At 46.5% G+C, this 23296-nt stretch overlaps 1 protein-coding gene across 1 annotated transcript in view; it reads right to left on the bottom strand.

Annotated features, from left to right (window-relative positions):
- The window catches only part of CFTR (CF transmembrane conductance regulator), a 1176514-nt gene that overhangs the window by 651228 nt on the left and 501990 nt on the right, over window positions 1-23296 (bottom strand). The window contains exon 7 of the mRNA XM_078674337.1: window positions 10829-10954. Within this exon, the coding sequence (XP_078530463.1) occupies window positions 10829-10954 (126 nt within the window). The remainder of the gene's footprint in view (window positions 1-10828; window positions 10955-23296) is intronic.

Raw genomic sequence — 23296 nt, forward strand, 5'->3', positions numbered from 1 at the left:
ATCACCCCCAGTCAAATGGACCGGTTGAGAGGTTTAATAAGACCCTGAAGGGCATGATAAGAAGTCTGCCGGAGAGCTTACGGAGGAAATGGGACGTCCTCCTGCCTTGCTTGCTGTTTTCCTACAGAGAGGTGCCGCAGAAGGGAGTGGGCTTCAGCCCTTTTGAATTGTTGTATGGGCACCCTGTGCGTGGACCTCTCAGCCTGGTGAAGGATAGATGGGAAAAGTCTCCCAGGAAACCTCCTCAGGATGTGGTGAGCTACATGCTGGCCTTCAGGAGCCAGATGGCCAAGTTGTGGAAGCAGGCTTCTGATAACTTGGAGGCCAGCCAGGCAGTAATGAAGGAATGGTACGATCAAAATGCTCACCCGGTGGAGTTGGAGCCTGGCCAAAAAGTATGGGTGATGGAACCTGGAGAGCTAAGTGCCCTTCAAGATCATTGGACAGGTCCATTTGAGGTGTTGGAAAAGAAGGGTAAGGCCACTTACTTGGTGGATCTTAAGACCCCGCGACAGCCCCTACGGGTGCTGCATGCCAATCGCCTCAAACCCCACCATGAGAGGCCAGAGGTCATCCTGATGTTGGTGACTGATGGTGCCGAGGAAGCAGAAAGCGAGCCTCTCCCGGATCTCTTTTCATCCCAAGAGAAGGATGGGTCGGTGGAGGGAGTGATTCTCTCCCCATCCCTAACTCCTGAGCAGCGAGAGGATTGCCACCAGGTATTGGAGCAGTACTCTTCGCTGTTCTCCCTTGTCCCGGGAAGAACCCACCTGTGTACCCATGATGTGGACACAGGAGACAGCCCCCCAGTGAAGTCAAAGACCTACAGGCTGTCAGACAAGGTGAAGGCTAGCATCCATGGCGAGGTTGCCAAGATGCTTGAGCTAGGAGTGATAGAACCTTCCAACAGCCCTTGGTCCAGTCCGGTGGTGCTAGTGCCAAAAGCCGCCCCACCAGGCACCACACCGGAACTGAGGTTCTGTGTGGATTACCGAGGACTGAACTCAGTTACAAAGACTGATGCTCATCCGATCCCTAGGGCGGATGAGTTAATTGACCGGCTAGGAGCTGCCCAATATCTGAGTACCTTTGACCTCACTTCAGAGTACTGGCAGATCTCCTTGACAGATGGAGCAAAGGAAAGGTCAGCCTTCTCCACGCCTGAGGGACACTTCCAGTTTTGTGTGATGCCCTTTGGGCTCAAGAACGCCCCTGCCACATTTCAGCGGCTGGTGAATCAGGTCCTCTCTGGGATGGAGAGTTTCTCTGCTGCCTACCTGGATGACATTGCTGTCTTCAGTAGCAGTTGGGAGGACCATTTGCAACATTTGCAAGCAGTTCTCCAGGCCCTGAAAAAGGCTGGATTGACAATCAAGGCCAGCAAATGCCAGATTGGGCAGGGGTCGGTTGTGTACCTTGGACACTTGGTGGGCAGGGGGTCAGTGCAGCCCCTGCAGGCAAAGATTGAGGCAATCATGGCCTGGGAACCCCCCAAGACACAGACTGAGGTCCGAGCTTTCCTGGGCCTCACAGGTTACTACCGTCGCTTTGTGAAGGGGTATGGCACTATTGTAGCGCCCCTCACAGAGCTCACCTCCAAGAAACAACCTCGACGGGTAGTTTGGACGAAGGCTTGTCAGCAAGCCTTTGAAAAGTTGAAGCAGGCAATGTGTGTAGCACCGGTCCTGAGGGCCCCAGACTTCTCCAAGGAGTTCATTGTCCAAACAGATGCATCAGAACATGGCATTGGGGCAGTGTTATCGCAACTAAATGAAGAGGGCCTGGATCAGCCTGTAGTCTTCTTATCCAGGAGACTGCTTCCCCGGGAACAGAAGTGGAGTGCGATTGAGAGGGAAGCTTTTGCGGTGGTGTGGGCTCTGAAGAAGCTGCGGCCATACCTCTTTGGCTCGCACTTCCTGGTTCAGACTGACCACCGACCCCTTCGTTGGCTGATGCAAATGAAGGGGGAAAATCCCAAGCTGTTGAGGTGGTCCATCTCCCTACAGGGAATGGACTTCCGGGTGGAACATCGGCCTGGAGTGGACTACGCCAATGCAGACGGTCTCTCCAGGTATTTCCGCCTTAGTGATGAGGACTCCCAAGGGGTTGGGTAGTTCTCCCCACTTTCAGCTGGGGTGGACGCGTGTTAGACCTGTCTGGTTTTTTTGCGTAGTCCCTCCAAATTATTATTTATTTTGTCCCCTTTTTGCCCCTCATACCCTTGATAATTTTTGTGTCCACTAGTTTTCATAGGTGTTGGCCAAGGGGATAGGTGTTCTTTTGTCCCTCATAGTTTTTCACCTCAGGCCCAGAGGCCTGTTCTGTCAGGGAAAGTTGGAACCACACAAAATGGTGGATACCAACTGCCTTAACTGCCAAACTCAGAACTTGCCCATAGCCTAGCATAGGGCGTTCCAGAACCTTCTGGTCCATTCTGGACCACTGAGGGGCAGCCTATATAAGGCGGAATGCGGGGCAGCCATTTTGTCTACCTAAGAGAGTCAGCTGGAGGACAGGCTATCCTGGCAGGTGGGAGGAGACTAGTGTAAGGGTTGAACTCCTGGACTGGGAAGCAGCCTAATTATTCCACTTCTCTATCTCTCCTGTGGGTTTCTTGTCTTGTCCCCGCTGTGGAAGATTAAGGGAGACCCTGGGCGCCTGACTAACCCCTAGCTTAGAAATAGCGGGGTGTCAAAGGAGAAGGAGACTGCAGTGCTGCGGAGCGCAGTCCTCTGCCCAGTAGAGAGACTTGTGAGAGGCTTTTACTGAACAAGTGCTGAGAAGGAATAGGGCTAACCTTGTGGCCCCCCCCTTGTTCAGTCATCAACTGAATCCTGCCCCCGGTTGCTGTGACTGACCCCCAGTTACAAAAATCCCACAGAGAGTCATCCATTACCTGTTGTGGACGATTTCTGGCTGTGAAGAGGAGCCAACCTTGGAAGGGGTGGAAGCGGGGTGAAGCGGAGCCTGTCTATCCCCCAAGCCAGCGCCTGATGAGCTGTGCTGGATTAGTGGCTGAGCGCTGATTGAGGAGAGCAGCGGTCGTTGAGGGAGCGGAGGCCGAGAGAAGTCGGGCTGTTCCGCCCCTGTATTGGCGCATGGTGCGCGACGCTAATTTGAAGCTGTGGGAGACTCCGTGAGGCCGACGAGCGGTAGTGTCTTTGGGCCGCTTCTGAGTGAGGAAGAGGGAGAGGCGTCTCCCCACGGTGGTTGCGCAGTGAAGGCGGACCTAGAGGAAGTGCCCGGAGGCTCAAGTGAGAGGCGGCGCCAGCGTGCGTGAACCGCGCATGACAGGGGAAGTAGTGTTCTCGTCCGTCCGACGCTGAGGAGGAGCGTCAGGAATCCAACAACAGCTTGTAAGCTTCCTCTATTTTCTCTCCCCTGCTCGAGCGCCACACGGTAGCTGGCGTGAGCGGGAGGGGAGATCTGTGGTAACTGCCTTTACCCGTTCGAGCGTCGCACAAGGAGCTTGCTCGAGCGGGGTGGGGAGAGCGGAGGGGCCCGAGAGGCTGATGAGTCTTGCCAGCGCTGGGCAACTTAGACCTACCGGGTAATTTTCCCCCACCCTCTGGCGCTGCAAGGCTTCACCCGACAATTCGTCCACAAGTAAGGAGGTGATCTGAAGGGGGAAGGTGGCGCTAAAGCCTGCAAACAGATAACTTAGACATTGGTTGTTGTTTTTCTCCTCAACTGTGATACATGAGGTGGGGAGGAGCTGGATGAAACGAACTGAAAAGGGAGTGTTGAAGGTGCCTGTTGTTTAGGGAAAGGTATAAGACCCTCATAAGGGTTGTTGATGATAACATAGAACTTGGGTATTTCCTACACTTCTCACTGGATGTACACTCACTTTGTGAATAAAGGCACAGATAAGGGAGGTAAAGGTTTAAACACTGTAGAGAAGTCAAAGCCAGTAAAGTTTTGAATCTAATGTTATGTTATGTTATGTTATTTTATTTTATAAAGCGCACAGATGCCGCAGCCAAGAGGCGTCCCGGCGCTTAGGAATGGTAAAAAACACAACACGGAAATTAATAAAACCAGAAAGAAGGACTAAACAGTGGAAAATAAAAAGGTCTTCAAGGCCTTTCTGAACGGAAGCAGATCAGGAATGGAGCGAAGAGAGGCAGGCAGAGAGTTCCAGAGAGCTGCCGCCATCACAGAGAAAGAGCGTCCGCCCATCCTTGCTTTTCTAAAACGTGGCACTACAGCAAGGTTTGTCCCTGAGGATCGAAGGACTCTGGAAGGCACATAATGACAGATTAGTTGTGACAGAACGGGGGGAGAAGCTAGCTTCAAGATTTTAAAAGTTAGGCAGAGAGTTTTGAATTTAATTCTTTGCCCAATGGGCAGCCAGTGAAGATCCTGGATAGTGCGGCGTGCAGAAACAAACTTTGGAAGGCCAACCAACATCCTGGCGGCCGCATTTTGCACCCGCTGGAGGCGAACTAATTCTGCTTGATTAGCGCCCAGGAACAGGGAGCTGGCATAGTCTAGTCTAGCCAAGACCGTAGCCTGGACAATAATCTGTCTCGTATCAGCATCGAAAAACTTAAAAATAGGTCGCAGACACCGCAGGGCACCGAAACAAGTACCGGCAACCCGTTTAGTATGGGTGGTGAATGAAAGTTTATCATCCAACCACACCCCAAGGTTCCTGACTTCAGCCACTGGAGTGGGAACAGGGCCCAATTCAGCTGGCCACACTGATCGCCCCAAAGCTCGCTTTCCCTACCAAAAATAATAACCTCGGTTTTAGAGGCATTCAGTTGGAGGCGATTATTCGCCATCCAGCCCGCCACAGCTTTTAACGCGGACTGAAAAGTGGCCGCATCCATGTTGGACTCCCCATTAAGTGCCACCGCCAGCTGCGTGTCATCGGCGTATGACACCATGGAGAGACCAAAGCTATGGGCAACCTCAGCCAACGGTTGAACATATAAATTAAATAAGGTAGGGCTTAGGGCCGACCCCTGCGGGACACCCTGCGAGATCGGGCGAGGAGCAGAAACAAAAGGGGGAGTGGACACTTTGAATGTTCGATCAGTAAGAAAAGATCGAAACCACTCGAGCGCTCTCTCTCCAAGTCCGGCCTCCTCGAGGCGATGTAGGAGGATCTGATGGGACACCGTGTCAAATGCGGCACTGAGATCCAATAGGATCAGTGCCGCCGTTTGACCTTGGTCCAACATCATCCTGATGTTCTCCACCACCGCTAGAAGAGCCGTTTCAGTACTGTGACCCGCACGGAACCCATTCTGCGAGTTATCCAGTATCTTCGCTTCCTGCAGATGGAGTGACAGGATGCGATTAGCATGAGATTCTGCTAATTTCGCTAGCTAAGGAAGCAGGGAAATAGGCCGGTAATGTTCCGATTTAGTGGGATCAAGGGCCGTTTTTTTAAGAATCGGAATGATGGTAGCCTGCTTCCAAGCACTAGGCACACAGCCGGTGTTAAAGGACAGCTCAATAAGACTGTGCATGACCGGATAGCAGCACTCAGCAATTTCCTGGAATTGGATGGGTCTCATGGGGTCATCAGGTGAGCCAGATTTAACCTTCGTTGTCAAGGTTATAAACTCCTCTAGAGTAGGGCTGGGAATAGTCAGCAGTGGTATGGAGGCCTTAGGTACGATGTTATTCTCCTGGATGGAAAACTGGGAGAATGACCTATAAATGGCCTCGACTTTTTCAATAAAGAATGACGCCAGGTCCTCACAGTGCTCTAGGGAGGCTGCCAGAGTAGTAGATTGATTTTGTTTACTTGTAAGGTCCTTACAGACCCTAAAGATAACTTTTGTGGGGTTAGAACTGTTTTTTATCTCCCGAGAGTAAAAGGCCGCTCTAGCGGAACAGATGGCTCGATGGTACACTCTAGTACAGGCCCTATAGACGGACTTAAGGTCTACGTCATAGGCTTTACGCCATGCGCGTTCAGCTTTTTTACAGGTAGATTTGAGCAGTCTAAGAGATTCATCATACCAAGGGCTGGAAGGGCTAGATCTAGTCTTGCTCCATCTAGCTGGTATTACCACATCTAGGGAGTGATTGAGCCACTCGCAAAAGTTATCATACCCAAGAGAGACCTCCGAGGGAGGTTGAGGATGATGTTCCATCAACACCTGCTGGAAATGTTCATAGTTAAGTTTTCTCCAAGGGCGTTTGAAAAGACCCGGAGTGTTGTTACTATGAGAAGGGGTAGGGATGGTGACATGGGCTTCAATCAGATAATGATCTGTCCAGGCCATAGGCCTAGGCTGAAGCACAAGGATATTGGTAGCAAAATTCGTCAGAACAGGATCTAACAAATGTCCGCCGATGTGGGTCGGTAATTGCACCAATTGATTTATTTGGAAGGCTTCAAGGTCAGCCAGCATACTGGACACCGAATTAGAAAGGGGAGCATCCATATGTAAATTAAGGTCGCCGATAATCGTGAAATTGGCTGATTTCAGGATCAAAGAAGAGACAACCTCTAAAAGACTATGGCGAAAAGTGCCTTCAGGGCCGGGTGGCCTATATATTAATAATCCCGATAGAGTAAAATGGGGACTAACTGAGATGTTAAAATGCGCGCTCTCACACCCAGCTATGGTGATGGGCTTCCAAATACATGGATAGCAGGATTTTAACGCAAGTGCGATACCACCACCTCTAGCAGTACGGTGTAAGGAGTGCATGGTGTATCCTGGGGGGAGGGCTAGATTTATAACAGCCATAGATTGGTCATGCAACCAAGTCTCAGAAAAGAAAAATATATCAGGCTTGTCGTCTGTAACCAAAGTAAGTACGTCTTGGTAATGACAAGCCAAAGATCTGACGTTCAGATGGAATATTTTAAGACTTGTTTGTCTGGTGGCACCGGCCCCCAAATCAGACTTACGGGCACTGGGGGAGCTGGAAGGAAAACTAGAAATGGGCTGCGGTTTTGGGATGCTAAAACAACAAGTGGGACACTGGAAGGGCCCACATAAAGGGTCCAAAGAGCCATGTAGACAGTCTCTTACCTTAAAGCACAATGAGCGCAGAGTCCCAGTTGATATCACCCTGCGTGGGCCAGAGTCCCCAGCCATAGCCCTGCCTTAGCGCTGACGGGCGCAGATGGGCAGGACTCTGGCTTGACTCAGGCGCGAGTCAGGCGCCACCGCTGCGCGTCACCGCTGCGCGACTGTAGTGAGCTTTAAATCTTGGCTCACCTGGCTCGTGAGGAGCGCTAGAGCGCTCTGAGCAGTGGCACGACCTGTGCTCGCCACTCCCAAGATGGCGACCGGGTTGTAATGAAATGTACTATCGATATTGATTATTGATTTAAGTTAACAAATCTGAGAGTGTTATTACTGATTTAATGACAAATGTACTGTATTGTTGAAACTAGCTGGTAAATTGCTTAGCAGTTTAAAAGTACTTGCTATTTCCAAGACAACCTGAAGTGTATTAAGTGGTGTAATCTGAAAGCAAAAGAGCAAAGATATTATTTTTATAAAGCAGTACTTATTTTCCTATACTTTGGTGTAGTGTTGTTTTTGTGTGCTATTGTGTGGATTTACTATTGGGTGGTTTGCAACCTCACACTTGTGCCTCTAGAATTGCATGTCTTACCCCTAGGCCAGGCTACCCTAGGTGACCTGGCATCTCAGGTTCTAACAGGCAACTACTACAGAGATCTGGAATTCGGAGGGAACCACCACTTCATTTCGCTGTACGTGGACGACCTCCTCATTTTTCTGGAAGATGCCGAAGGGGCGGTAGATGGTGCGGAAAGACTGTTGGCGCGCTTCGGCAGGCTATCCGGCCTCAGGGTTAACTGGACTAAGACCTGCCTATTCCCCCTGTGGCTGGGAGAGAGGCAGCCCCCCACCAGCCGGATGATTAGATGGGAGCCTAGTTGCCTGGACTACCTGGGAGTGCATGTATACCATGACGCCGCGAACATTTTGGAGGGCAACGTGGGACGCTGCATTCGTGCCCTACGGGGCAGTATGTCCTTTTGGGCCAGCCTGCCGCTATCAGTAACGGGTCGCATATCTCTTCTGAAGATGATCGCCCTGCCCCGATTGTTATACTACTTCAGGACGCTCCCGATTTGGGTGCCTGGCAAGGTTTTCAAGCAGCTGAGGTCGTTAATAATCTCCTTTTTGTGGGGCTCGGGCAGACGCAGGATAGCGTTAGCGACGCTAACCCGCCCAGAAGATGAGGGTGGCCTGGCGGTCCCAGACTTTGAGCTCTACTACCTGCGGCTCAGCTGCAGACCTTCACGCAGGAAGTAGCGAGAGTGTTCCGCGGTCCGGAACGGGAGAGGAACAATGGCACCCCCCGCCATGTGTTGGCTTATATTGCCCTTCAGCAGAGGCTGGTACTCGGAGATTTGTCCCAGGAAGAGCGAACGTTCCGACTGTGCTGGAACCGCTCACAGAAACGTGCAGGAGTCAGACACCTGTATGCGCCCGAAATGCCACTGGGCATGGTGACGGCGCTCCCACATGGGGGTGACTGGTCGCGACTGTAGTTATGGGAAGAGGCAGGACTGCAGATGGTGGGGGATTTGTACGATGACGGAGTACTGACCCCGTATCAAACGTTGCGGGACCGCTACGACCTCCCGAGAGGAGACTACTTATTGCACGCAGCGGTGGTGAGGGCCATACAGGCACATTGGGAGGAAGGACTAATTGAGCCTACGACAACATTGGCTTGCCAGTACACTATGATGTCGGCAGGCACCTTCAAAGCAGTGACGTGCCTATACTCACGCATGCTGAACGAAACCCTTCAGCCCTTGGCGGCGTTAAAGGCCAAGTGGGAACTAGATCTGCAGCGGGAGATCCCAGACACCGCGTGGACACAACTGGTGCGAAGGGCCAGGAAAAGCACTAGAAATGCACGATTCCAACTGATTCACTTCCATGTGCTCCACAGAGCGTACCTTATCCCAGGTAAGATAAGGACATACTTCGGGGCTGAGGAGGCCGCTTGCCCCAGATGCAACAGACTAGGAGCGGATCTCGTTCACATGCTGAGGAACTGCCCCCATCTGCAGGACTACTGGAGGGAGATAGGCCACACATTAAATGACATAGCAGGCAGGGACTTACAGTACGATAAAGCCGTTAGTATACTTCATTGGTTCCCTCATACGCCCAAGAATAAGATATCCAGCAAGTTTATAGACATGGGCCTCATATTGGCCAAGAGGGAGGTGACCAAGGGGTGGAAGTCGAAGACAGGTCCCACACATCGGAGGTGGCTGAGAGCACACTCAGGTACCAACTGGCTCGCCGCAAACCAGATGAGAGGGCCCAGGAAGCGGCGATGGCTTGGGAGATCTTAGTGCAGGCGCTGCGAAATAATCTAGTTGAGGGGGAAGAGGAGGAAGAACCTAACGACGCAGTTGACACAACCATAGCTCCGGCTCCCTCGTCAACCAAACACACCCAGTAACTGATAAGATTTTCCTGTTAACCACCACACAGGCGAACTTTCCCGCACTAGGAGCAGTGGGGGACACTGGGGGGGGGACTGAGGGAGGGACTGCTGGACCGAATTACTGGAGAAAATTCGAAATTTATGGAAATCTTGGGGGAGTGGGGAGAAAACTCTAAATGCAGACAGCAGAATTCCTCACTTGACACCCGTGCATGTTGGAAAATACGAGGATGTAACATGTGGTTGACTATTGCCGCCCGGCCTCAGGGATGTGGGCAGTATGGCTGTGTATACCACCCAGGAGCTCGACTAAGGGGGACGAGGTTTCTGCTGTAACGGAACTTATCCTAATTGATGTAATGATTATTTGGAGCTGCAATAAAAACGGTTTAAAAAAAAAATGAGTCTTAAGGATATAAAGGAGTGGTTGGGTCAGCTCTGGTATAATAATACTGTTGATAACTCACCAGATTTTTTTAGGTAAATATTTGAGACTTATTTGAGCAATTATGTGTCACAAATGTTGATCGTAGTTTTAGGAATATATTGATTAACATTGCAGAAAGAGGACATTATGTGCCAGACTCTTTTGAAGCTGGATTGTACAAGAGAGTTTGAAAAATAAATACATCATATCTCCTTAAAATGCTTTTTAAAATTCTTTGGAAAATGAAGCATATGAACATGTTCTAAAGAGGGTAGATGTATGTTAATATAATGTGAGAGGAATCTGAACTTGGATTATCATCGTCCCATCCATTTGAATAGCGATTAAAAATACAATATAACATGATAGTTTGAAATATGCACATTGAATATATATGCGGTCAGCTTTTTGACTTAAACCTTACAATTTTTTACATATCCTGATCCCCAATACGATCTTAATAGATTTGTTGTATCTTTTAGCTCATTACATTTTTCTCTATTTTTCAAAATTGGTTTGGGTTTTTATTGTGCTGTTTTCTTTTGACTTAAAAATTGTTGGTACTGCTAGATCTTACTATACGTTTCTCTGGAGAATGTCTTCAATTTGAGCGATAACTGCCTGAGGTCAAGCAGAGATTACCATAGAAGTGTGTTTTGAGCTTAACAAATTCTGTTTATTAAGTTGAATACATGTATTAATTTAATAATGGAATATAAGAAATTAATAACCTAATTTCTGCCAACATTGTTTTTATAAATATTAAATACAAAGATTGTAATAAATAAGTGAATATCCTTTTATGTTCAGCCATATGTAAACAATAAATCATAATTTATCAAACACTAAGTAGACTGGAATCTGTAAAGACATATTTTCGTTTTAATAGCCATAAAGACTGATATCATGCATTGTATTAGCACTCAGGGAATCACAGATATACCGTATAGAACACAAAAAATCAGAATCAGTACTTACTGTCTTATGGTTTCAATTATCCTTTCCATGGCATCTTCCCAGCAGTATGCCTTTACTGACTGTATGTTCTCAATAATTTCTGAGGTGATCACAAGCCTCTCATTGATCTTTCCTGCTCTCTTGTCTCTGTAAAAACATCGGACAGCATGAGAACATTTTACTTCTGAATATAATACACAGGTGATGAAAGTCGTAGGTGTGATATATTGAGCTTTGTATTCTACTGCAGCTACCAATTAAATAAGACCAGGAAAAAAACAGGATAGCGATTCATGTGAGAGTTCCAACTGATTATCAAACCTTGATATCATCTATTAGAACTCTGGAATGCTGATGGCTGCAAAGACGTTGCTCAAGGCCAATAATGTCTGGTGGCGACCTGCTCCAACATTCCAATTCTTGCCTTTGTGTTTTCCTGTTTAATTTAGAACATTCTGTAAACAGTGGTTGTATTATTCTAATAGCATAATTGTCCTTCTGACTCTGGCTACACAGGTTCTCCTTGTGGTTCAGGTCAATAACTCAGGAAGAGGCCTTTAGCAACTATTACAGTCATCAACAGCAGGCTATAAATCTACATGCGAGAGGAAGGAAGGATGGAATAGAGGGACAGCCATAGAGGAAGTAGGACTGGTTGAAGGGAGAAATGCAAGTAATGTAATAGGTGCGGACAGGAGGGGTAGAATGACAGAGGTAAACAAGCATTTGCAGTTCAATAGGTCTCCCTTTGGGACCTTATATGTCTGCAGCACATTAGCCTGAGTGCTGAAACATCTACTGTTTTTTAACATGGAGGGAAAGTAAACACCGAACTGCGTGACATGCCAGGTATGGGAACACATGGAGACAAATATTTCCTTTCAGCAGGAAATGGTACAGTCCAAGCTCTGTTTTTAATATAAAATCAGGGCCTTAGGTGGTAATTTCACTGAAAATACAAGATTTGACAAAAATATTATTGTCTACAGGTGCTCGTGGTAGACAATTTCTATGGACTGGAACCTAGAGAATGCAAAAGTGATTCTGGTATATTACTGACTTCTACTGGTCGTTTTCTATCAAGAAAGTTAAACAGAGGCAGTTGGCAGAAAAATAAAAAAAGTAAGTCCCTCAGCAGAAAGCGATTCCGGTATTTTACTGACCTCTGCTGGTTGTATTCTATCAAGAAAGTTAAATAGAGGCAGTAGAACAGAAAAAAAGTCCCCAAGCAGAAGCAGACAAGTCCTAGGGCCGATCTTCAGAGCCCACAAAGTACATACACATATAGGTATATACTAAAGTATATAAGTATATACTAAAGTATATACAAGAGGTCTTGAATGCTCGACCTCAAAAGGAGGCTGCACAAAACAGCAAATAGAGGAGTGAGCTGGTCAATGAGCAAATGAGGGAGTGGGTGTGTGAGTGAGTGAGCGAATGAGTGAGTGACCGAGTGGAAAACTCATAAATGTTATACTGCAAAATGAAAGACATTCGGCACAATTGTTAACTACACCCAAGATGTCCTTTCCTTGAAACGGAGGCGGAGAACATGGCGGCAGACGGCTGAGCTGCCGTGGTGCTCCGTGAAGCGGGCTCCCGCTGTGTCCTATCCGACGAACTGACTTGACCCGACCCGACCCGGAAAAAGATTAATATAATTAAAGCCCTTACATCGGCGCTTGCTGTCCGCCCTTAAAAGAAATTGAATTTGGCTACGATTAGAGGAATTTGCGTAACATTTCTGTGTCTAGGCATCTCCCCCGGAAGTCTTTTTAGCCTTTCTATGCCAGGTTGCTCTGACCGCGTTACTGCGGCATTTCTCGGCATTTCGATTTCTGATCCTGGTTGTAGAGCGGAGGTGCTGCACAAATCACCGAGGCACAAGATTTTCCCGTTGGTACTGCGGCAGTGGTCTTCAGCCGCCCTGGAGCTGAGGAGGGGCAGGAGAGCACGCAATTTGGTGCGCGTGTCGAGCAGTGTCTCCACGAAGAGCTGTGGGGAGTTGGTGTCCACCGTGAAAGTGGGTGATGAGGTGGTTGAAGGGTGTTCCAGGAACGGTAAGGGGAGTGCTCAAGTGGTGGGCAGCCCAGAATTAAATCCCCCTCGCCAGATTGAAACTACATCTAAGAAAAGGGGGAAAACACTGGTTAAGACGCTATCTAAGGCAGCCCCCACAACGGATAAGGGGCCCTCTTCTTTTTTAACAACAGAGGTGAAAACTTAGTGTACACGCTTAAATAGCGTTAAAACAAGGGCAAACCCCAAAAGCGCTAACATTCTAGCAGAAGCAGGCTCTAAAATTACGCCATCTCTGCGTTCTTACTTTAAGGCTTTGCCACAAGTGTTGCACCGTTCAAAAAATCAGGAAATGGCTGCCCTCAATGACGCCGCAGGTGCAGGTTCAGCGCCAGTAATAGCTTCAGTCATTGCTTCTAACCCCGTCCCTCTCCTTACCTTGGGCTTGTCCTCGGCACCAGCCTTGGTTCCGGGTTTAAGACCGAGTATTCCCTCAACCCCTATGGATGAAGGATTAGCACTTTTAGTATCCCATGTTGGAACTCCTGCTGATAGTCCAGAGTCCCCAGGAAATACGATTGACTCCTTAGCAACAAGCAGCTCGCCACTAGTGCTGGTTGAAGAGAGGCAGTTTATGAACAGTTCTGGAAGTCTGGTGGGGGTACGAGTATGAAGGGGGAGAGCAGGTAGAGTCGGGACCTTCTGCTGTTGTTGACTCCAATGGGGGGTTAGTAACTGGAGCAAGAGACGAAGATCCCATAGAGAACGAAGGTGAAAAAGAGCTCTCACCCCTGGATACTACACAGCAACAAAGCGATATACCTGCTTCTGCTTGTCTGACACCAGGGGACACCACAGTTGGCATCTCGGCAGCGTAGTTGATGGCAATGTTCTCCACTCTCTCCCAGGATATAAAGAGGGGTTTTGAGGAATCCTCAGCTAATCAAGCAGAGATAAGGAGCTATTATGAATCCCTAGATGCCAAACTTGATGGCCTGGCTTCAAGAACAGGCGCATTGGAAGAGAACATGGGAGTGTTGTCACTCCATGTGGACAAAGTCGAGGAGGACATTGTTAAGCTAAAGAGAGAAGATCAAGCCCTTCTGGACAGGATGGAGGTGTTGGAAAATAACGCCTGACGCAGCAACATTTGTGTCCTTAATGTGCCTGAAGGAACGGAAGGTTCAGAAATCAAACAGTTTGTTACTCGGCTTCTGAAAGACTCACTAAGCCTTGACTGTTCAGTGGAGGAGCTTGCCACTGACATCTAAAGGGTACATAGAGAGCTTTTTAAACGTAATCCACAAAGGCCTAAACCGCGTAAGATCCTGATCAATTTTCACACATATGCCCTCAAAGAACAAATTCTCAATCAAGCCCTTAAACAGAAATCCCTATCAGGGAAGGGGTTTTCTTTTCTCATAAGATCAGACCTGGCCAGGGTCACACTCGAGAGGCAGTGGGAGTTTGGTAGGCGCTTAGACGCCTTCAGGAAGGTGGGCGCAACAGCTAAGATGACATTTCCTGCTGCATTAAAAGTAATGCACAATAATAAAATGTTCGACATCAGGACAGTGCAGGCAGCGGATGAGCTTCTGTTGTAACTGGGCAACAAGGCTTCTTCGGTATAGGGGATGGTTGTGTCTCCAGGAGATTGGAGTAAAATGAAGTTGAGATCTCTTACCCCTTTTGTTTAAGGCATTTAGAAATTAAACGATAGATGCTTGAAAAAATAAATGCACATACACACATAAATGAGAAACTAAAATATAAAAAATTCATATCTAGTTGCACATAAATCGTGTCACAAGGGTATTTTACTCAAGCGTTGGGTATCAGGGTCAGGTTGGGACCGGATGGGCTAGCCAGGGTCCATAGGTGGGTGCCATCTACTGGATTATATCCAGTTAGATACATCTAGGGTTCTCCACGGGAGGGGGGGAGGTAATGGGGGGGGGATGGGTTGGGGGGTTAAAAGTAAAAAAATTCCTCATTTGTCATTCCAATATGATTTTTCACTATGAAGTTCAGTGGTTGCTTCATGATTTACAGCTGAATTTGTCTTGGTTAGAACGGCATAACGGCATTCCTGGGTATCAGTGTCATTATCTGGTAAGAACTTGGTTGGTCCCTTTTTAGGGCTCGCTGGTGTTGGAGCGCGAAGCGCTCCCACCAGCAAAATGTATTGTCACCGTGACGGCTTGCAAGGGAGTACAGACCGGGCCACGCGCAGATTGTGGTCTGTGAACGCGCAGATTGTCAGCGTGCGCGTGCTCCCTTCCTGGCTCCGAACGCGTGCTGCTGCTGGCGCAGGGGCTGCAATTCCACAGCCGGCCACTGGGGACAGGTCCGAGACCGTCAGGGGGAAGCTGCGTCTGAGGTAGGAGCGAGGCATCGCACTGAGCAGTGAAAAACCCCGGAGCAGCAAGGCCCCACCTCCCCCCAAACCTCCGGAGTCCGGTTAGTTTCATTCTTGTTTGTTTTTGCTGTGCAGTTCTTCCGTTTTTATTTGGAAGAGTAGTGTCAGCTTTATTTGAGCAGATCGTGCACTGCTATTATTGAATGCAAGCTTTCCCAGTCTGCCTTTTTCACTTTCGATGGTGTTTGGCTCCTGTGTCTCTTTTTTTTGTATACGAGGGTGCGCCGCAGACCTCTTCTCCTTGGTGTTTCTGCCTGTGACATTTCACAGTCTGCATATGCTGTATTGTTTATTTAAGCGTTGCAGGTAGAAAAATGTCAGACAGTGCCGAGAATGTTTCACAAAAGCTGTTCCTCCCTAAACCTCTCCTTACTTTCCCTAAACCCCTCCCATTTTGTAAATAATATTCCCCATTTTCCTGCCAATCTCCCTTGTTCCCACATTACAACTAAAACGTAGGCTTATGGGTGGAGATCTCCTCCACTTGGCATTGAGCTCCACATAGGAAAGATAGGAGTGACGGTGGTGCATCGGTTTGTGAATAGCATTTTGTAGTAAGTGGGTACTACTCCTGTATTACTACTTAACATACTACAAAATGCAGGTCGTGAACAGACCCCTCTGAATTTCAGAATAAGTACCTTGTCTCCCCAGCAGTGCCTCTAAGCATAGCAGGCTGTCCTGCTGGAGTCAACAAAAGATTTCTTGAGGTAAATGCCCTCCTCCCCAAATGGCCTAAATAAAGTTCTGTTAAGACTTCTTCCTTCCTCCGTGTCCACCAGTGTAACCCGCCTCAGCTCTTTAACACATTACAGAAAGTACTCCAGTTCTTCCTTCTGTACTAGGAAGTGACGCCTGCAAGTGGTTTGAAGAAACTGACATCTCTTTTTACTGGGAACACATCTGCTGCCTGTATACATAAGTGGTGCAAGTCTCCTCAAACACTGAGGCTTTTACAGGCTGCTTCATTAGAATCTGAAGGGTCAGATAACATCTCCCAGTAACGGGCCTTCACGTTCAGCAGGGATAACCAAACTGCTTCTCCTATAGCCTCCTTTTATACTTTATATCCCTCATAGAGTTCACTCTGCTTCTATGTTAAGTCGGTGCACTGCTGTCAAGCATAAAGGCATACACTTGGCTAGTTGTGCCAACCCTCCTCATGTTCATGGCTTCCGCTAGGCACTGTCAGATGCTTCATGATTGTGGTCTAGGATTCTCCATTTCCAACTATACTCAAAATGAGCCAGGTTACTTGTAATGATTAGAAAGGATCTCTCGGTTTAGAGAATCCGATTCTATATCCAGGTGAAGGGAACGAATGCAGTATTTCTCTTTGGTACTTCGCCCTGCTGTCATCTTGAGAGAAATGCTTCACACACAGATGGGTGTTGATTACTGATGATGTGACTGAAACAAGGATGCAGTAATATTTATCCACTATCTGGAATGACTATCAGGAAATAAAGGCTTCGAGTAAGTACCCATCTTCTAGCTATATTAATCTGGGAATGTTTTACTGTAGTGTGAATAACAGTTATTTGATGACCAAACTCCTTCAGCATATGCATACACTGATGGGATGTGTTGCCTTCTTGAAAAGGTTCTCCTTGTACGCTCAATGGAGCCTGCTCCAAACCACGTCCCTTCTATCACTCTCATGGAGACGATTGTCAGCCTCATTTTGAGAGCTGTATACAAGGAACACATGTCTTCGTAGCATAAGGTCTAGGTGTAATGTGGTTAAGAGAAGTCAGGCCCACTGACATTGTATGACAGTAGAGGGCCAGTTTGTAGCTGTCTTCACAAAATTATGTGTCTACAAAAGCCAGATTATGCAACATAATGTGACACTGTCTGTTATAGTATTATGTCATTATTTTGTATCCAATCGATCCTGGCTTGGGGAAAGTTGCTTCATATAAGTAAGAGTTTAACACCTGAATGCAGCAATCTGCTACTGAAAGGTCAACAGTTAACCTGTGCATAGGGTCTGCCTTTGAGCAGAGTAATGTTTAAAAAATTTCTTTCAGAAACGTCTAGTGGTCCTGGTAATGAGTCAACTTTACCGGATTGGTGGATGACTTTTCATGAAGGACCAATCATCGGGTAGATCTGTCAGCATCACATGAGAGTTTAACTATGTGGTTTGGTTCAGGAATGTAGGAGCCGATTGGAGATTGTGGATAAGCTTTCTACTTGCTCACCCAGCAGGTGACCATGAGCTTCTGAGAGTCAAGAAAAGGCCTTGATACTTCTTGGTTTATCTACTGGACTCTGCTATCAGCCTCATTGTTCATATGCGCTTGGTTCCACTAGAGTGCTGTGAGAAGGCATGGCCTGTTGTAACTCAGTGTTCAGAATGAGAGGCACGTTTATGCATTGTCCATGGCAAGCTCGAGGGAGCACTCAGTTCTGTATCTGAAGCCTGTATCATCAGTGGATTCTGAAACAAGACAAAGGTGGAGATTGTGCACATGGGTAAGCTCTGATGGAAGTTGGGACAGAAATCTCATTGACCATTCTAAATATGAAAAGTCTGACTGCCGATACAGTCAAAACAAGCTTCCCTTCTTAAAAGTTTGCAGGTTTGTGAGACCGTGGGCCTCATTTATAGGTAGGTAGTAATTGAAAATCCTCTAAAAGTGCCCTGGCAGAACACCTGCTAGAAATAGGTCTGGATCATCCACCTTTGGCTTCCCGTACCTCATAGAGTGGGGGGAGATGGTTTACTTGATGATGGAGCAGCTGCTGACTATGGCATATGGAATTCCCGGTCCCTTGGCACAAAGCCCTCGAAAATAATGCTGTAGTGACCTCCCTTTTTAAGGTAGCTGCTCCTACCCCGTTTCCCTAATGCACTTTTTGTGAAGGACTGGCATGTAAGCCTTGGTAATGCCAGACATAAACAAGCATTTACAATGCAATAGGTCTTGGGTTAATTAAGTTTGAGCTATTGGCATTGCTAAATATTGCAACACCAACTGCAAAAAAAGCTATTGGTGTTGCATTATTTAGCAATGCCAATAGCTCAAACTTTAATAATGCGAGACCTATTGCATTGCAAATGCTTGTTTCTATGGTTATGGCTAATCTAAAAATATTTTCCTGGAACATAAATGGCCTGCGGACTAAACCCAGGGCTAGAAAATTGTTTCAGTATCTTCGAGATATAGATGCGCAGGTCAGTCTGCTCCAGGAAACTCACTTGACTCAGTCTGAGATAGATATAGTGGTAAAGAAAAATAGGTGGATTGACTTTGCGGTCTCCACCTCCCAATCCACGAATACTAGGGGAGTGTCCTTGATCTTTAAAAAACAACTAAAGGCTAGATTGATAACCTCCATGGCGGACCCAGGTGGCAGATGGGTCATTGCCTTATTAAATATCTTGGGGGCCCAATTTACATTTGTGGGGTATTATGGCCCGAATCAAGATGACCCCTCAGTATTAGAGACTATTTTCTTTCATCTTCCATCTTTTCCCGAACCAGTAATATTTGCGGGTGATTTCAACATGGTACTTGATCCAATTCTAGACAAGTCGCAAAATAACCGTTCCCGTATCCCTTCAAAATCCAGGACTTTTTTGCTTAACTCGATGAAGCAGTTTGGGTACGTGGATATTTGGAGGGAAAAGTCTGGGACTCAACAGGGGGTTTCATTTAGAAATTACAAGTACCATCATCAATCTCGGGTTGATTTTGTATTGATTAGTCATAGTTTAGTTGATGGTGTTAAGAATATTCATTATCTTCCCATACATCTATCTGATCACGCGGCTGTAGTATTGGAGCTTTTGGTGGCGTTCAATGCTTCAACTAGGAACTGGACATTTGATCGTTCCCTGCTTTCCCACCCCGATGACGTTTTATTTCTTAAAACTGAGGTCCAGCATTTTCTTAATGAAAATGTTGGGTCAGCTTATAATGGTATCGTCTGGGATTCCCTAAAGGCATTTTTACGTGGCCTTATCACCGCCAAGGTGTCTTATAGAAGGAAGGAATATAGGAAGGCGGTCGCCTCAGTCGAAGCAAACATAGCTAAAGTCCAGCAGGACATTGATATCAACTGGGCTTCCTCGGCAACTTCCTTGTCAGGCCTCCATGATAAGCTACTCTCTCTAAAGGGCCAATTAACTTCAATCTTAAACCAGCGTATTCAAGAAAGATGGGATGCTAGTAAGATCGCCCATTTTGAATACGGTGAGGGCGCAGGGAAGTTATTGGCCTGGAAATCCAAAACAGATCAAATTCGTAATAACATCGACTTGATCATGGTCAATGACGTTCCACGGTCTTCAGACCTGGATATAAGACAGGCTTTTAGAGAATTTTTCCAGGATATATATCAGGAAGATAAAACTGCAGAACCTGATCAAATTAGGGAATGGTTGAATCAAATCGCCCTGCCGGCCCTATCAAGAGAACAGAGCGAGTTCTTGGATAGTATAATTTCAGAGGGAGAAGTTGGGAAAGCCGTCCAAAATGCAAAAAAGGGGAAGGCGGCAGGACCGGACGGTCTACCAGCCGAAATTTATAGAGTATTAGAGCAAGAACTAGCCCCCTTCTTGACAGTTTTATTTAACCAAATCTTACAGGACGGCACTCGCCCTCCACCATCCTGGGATAATGCTTCTATAACTTTAATTCTAAAGCCCGGAAAGTCACCTACGTCACGTGGGTCGTATAGACCCATATCAATCCTAAATGTGGATTATAAAATCTTTACCACAATACTTGCTAAGAGACTCGCAACGGTGGCTCCTGATATCCTTCATTCAGATCAGAAGGGATTCGTGAAGGGACGACAGTTATATGAGTTAACTTATGATTTAATAGGGGCAATAGATATGGCCTCTCTGGAGTCCCTTCCCTTAGCAGTCCTCACGTTGGACGCAACCAAGGCCTTCGACAGGGTGAACTGGGTTTACCTGTCGGAGGCCTTGGCAAAGTTCAACGTGGATGGAAAAACGCGGCGGGCAATTGATCTTTTATATCAGAACTCCAGTGCCCGTATCTTGGTAAATGGCATCCTATCTGAGCCATTGAACATCTCGAGAGGTACAAGGCAGGGCTGCCCTCTCTCCCCGCTCCTGTTCAACCTATACATTGAACCATTTGCTCAGCGCTTAAGAGAGAATGTTAACATCAGACCGTTCATGTATAAGGGGTGGGAGAGAAAGGTGGCCCTATACGCCGATGATATTCTGGTGTATACATCAGAGGTACACACTGCACTCTCTGCAGTCTTAAAGGTGGCCTCTGAGTTTGGTGAAATCTCCGGGTACGAGATCAATCCTGATAAGACGGAGATGTTGATGTGGAATGTAGATCAGGTTCCAGCAGATATCACAGTACGTCCTGGAAATAAGGTGAGATATCTGGGCATCAACATTATTAAGGATATCAACCAGATTGCCAAAATAAATTTCGTAGCTGTAGCTAAGGAATGCCGTAAATTAATTCAGTCATGGGCACAACTTCCTCTATCATTTTTAGGAAGTGTTAATTTAATTAAAATGTCTATTTTGCCTAAAATGTCTTTTCTTTTTAACACAATTCCGTTATACTTTGATCCCTCATTAATAAATAAATTAAAATCTGATATTAATTCCTTCATTTGGAGTAAGCGTCTCTCGAGGATCTCCTGGAAAAAGTTGAGGAGGCGTAGAGAAAAGGGTGGAATCGCTGCCCCAGACTTTCAGACATATGCATGGGCATTCCAACTGTCTCATGTCAGAGTGATTTTAAAAAATCCATCTGAGTATGGGGCAGGCTCTTAGTATTCCACCCTTCTTACAGGAGAAGGTGTTAGCCAATCAGGGTTTCTATTCAAGTTTGGGGACCCCAAGTTTAAAAAAAAATTAAGTTGAAGATTGTGCAAGGAATGGCTAAAATGTGGGCACAGATAACTAAAACTATTAAGGTAGGGTACTACAATAGTAGGACTCTGCTTTGGGATCTCCCCGATCTCCCCGAGAGTCCGGCTTGGTTGAGTGACAGCCTTGCGACCCAGATTAAGGAAGCTGGGTTGGCTGTTTGGGGCGACTTGTTCATAGAAGGGGAACTGCTCCCGTGGGAGTGCCTTAGAAACACCAACTTTGCTAGGTTCAAGCATATGCAAATATCTAGTTGGTCCCACGCATATGTCTTGGACAACCCGTGGAAATAAATTTCCCCTAGGTGGTCACAGCCAGTTAATAGCTTCCTTGGTCGATAAACCTCTTGCCAAAAAGGAAATTTCATCCTGGTATAAGCTGATTATGGAAGAAAGGGATGGTGTTTTTTCACTACCAGAAGAGCTTTGGTCATCTACCATAATGGATTGTAATCTGCAAGAGCTCTGGAGCCTATCTTGTGGAATGTTGTGGGATGTAGTGAAACCATCTTGGCTCCGTAGAAATCACATCTTCACCATTCATAGAGCCTATTATTCTCCATTAAGGCTCTCAAAGTTTACTCAGGGGAGCCTGGTGACATGCCCTAAGTGCGGTCTGGTAGCCGCTTCAAACTGTCACATGTTTTTTGCATGCCCCATTTTGTCAACATTTTGGGAGGCCATAAAAAGAACTTTGTCATTATCCTTGAATTTGAATATAGTCCTCGATCTCCCACTGGTTATCTTTGGTATTTTGGATGGTCGCGAAAGCTCAGAGAAGAAGCTAGTTTTTTATTCTATCTTGCTTGCCAGAAGGGAGATATGCAGAAAATGGAAAGACTCTTTGCCCCCTACAATTGAAGATTGGTACACCTCTACATTAATGGTCTCCAGATTAGACCTGGGTAGGTCTGGTAATTCAAACAAAAAGGCGTTCTGGCAACGATAAATTGGACGCACTGAGTGTCCGGGGTTTTTTGGGTTTTTTTTTTCTCCGGGTCCAATGATTAAGCCACTTAGACCTAACCCAGGGCGTGACATCCTTGTGGAAACATCCACTCCTTTCTTGATTGGTTTTTGTCGGGTGATTAGAGTTGGTTGAGACGGAGGAGCTGAGGGTCAAGTATCGAGGGTTAAGTTGGGCCCTACCAGTTATTCATTAGCTGAGACAGCCTCCCGCTCATATACCACTGGACTTCATCATGGAAACAAAACCAATGTGGCAAATGAGGACAAATAAAAAAGAGGAAAAAAAAAGAAAAAAAAAGATGTCCTTTCCTTTAAGATATATGACATTAGGGAAAAACAAAATCTTGTCAAAAGGCCACTTGAATGCGAACCCCCACAAGAGGACATACTATCTGATGTTAGTGACTAATGAAGACTAGAATGAAAAGAGTATGTGTCAAATGACAGGCCCGCATAATTGAACACCTTGTATAAATAAAAGCAAATAGTATAGAAGTGTATATGAAAATATGAAACTATATACCTCTATGGAACGCTTATAAATACTGCCTGTCGATAATTAACCATGTACCGATTGAAGTTTATTGTTAAATAAAAATACATTAAAAAGAAGGTCACTTGAACAGACCTGGTCCTAGGAAAGCTAAGATGGATATATGTAAATTTACATAAGGTTGCACCTTACAACTAAGACATAGGGCTATAAATAAAATCAAAACACTAATCTACCATGCTATACCTACAACTTGTAAAGGAATTTCTATTGCAGCAACAGTCATAAAAGGCAACGTTGACATCTATGCACTAGGGCCTAGATGTAGGTAATTTTATTTTACCACTTCTTAAATACCGAATTTTACCGTTTCGGTATTTAAGAAGTGGTAAAGTAGAGGGGGGGGATGTAGGTATTACAGATTCGGTAAATACCGAATCGTTAAGATTCGGTATTTACCGATTCAGTAAATACCGATTCGGTAATGCCCATTGATTCCTATGGGCATTGAAGCCCATAGGAATCAATGGGCATTACCAAATCGGTATTTACAAATTCGGTAAATACCGATTCCAGCAAGGGTGCAGGGGGTGTCACTTTGACACCCTCTAGCACCCCAAATACATAAAGGCATGTCTGTCTGCCACATGGCATAGGTGTGCTTACACACATATGCAAGCACACCTGGATTCGGTATTTTACCACCCAA

Source organism: Lissotriton helveticus, chromosome 1_1, assembly GCF_964261635.1.
Source record: "Lissotriton helveticus chromosome 1_1, aLisHel1.1, whole genome shotgun sequence".
NCBI classification, from domain to species: Eukaryota; Metazoa; Chordata; class Amphibia; order Caudata; family Salamandridae; genus Lissotriton; species Lissotriton helveticus.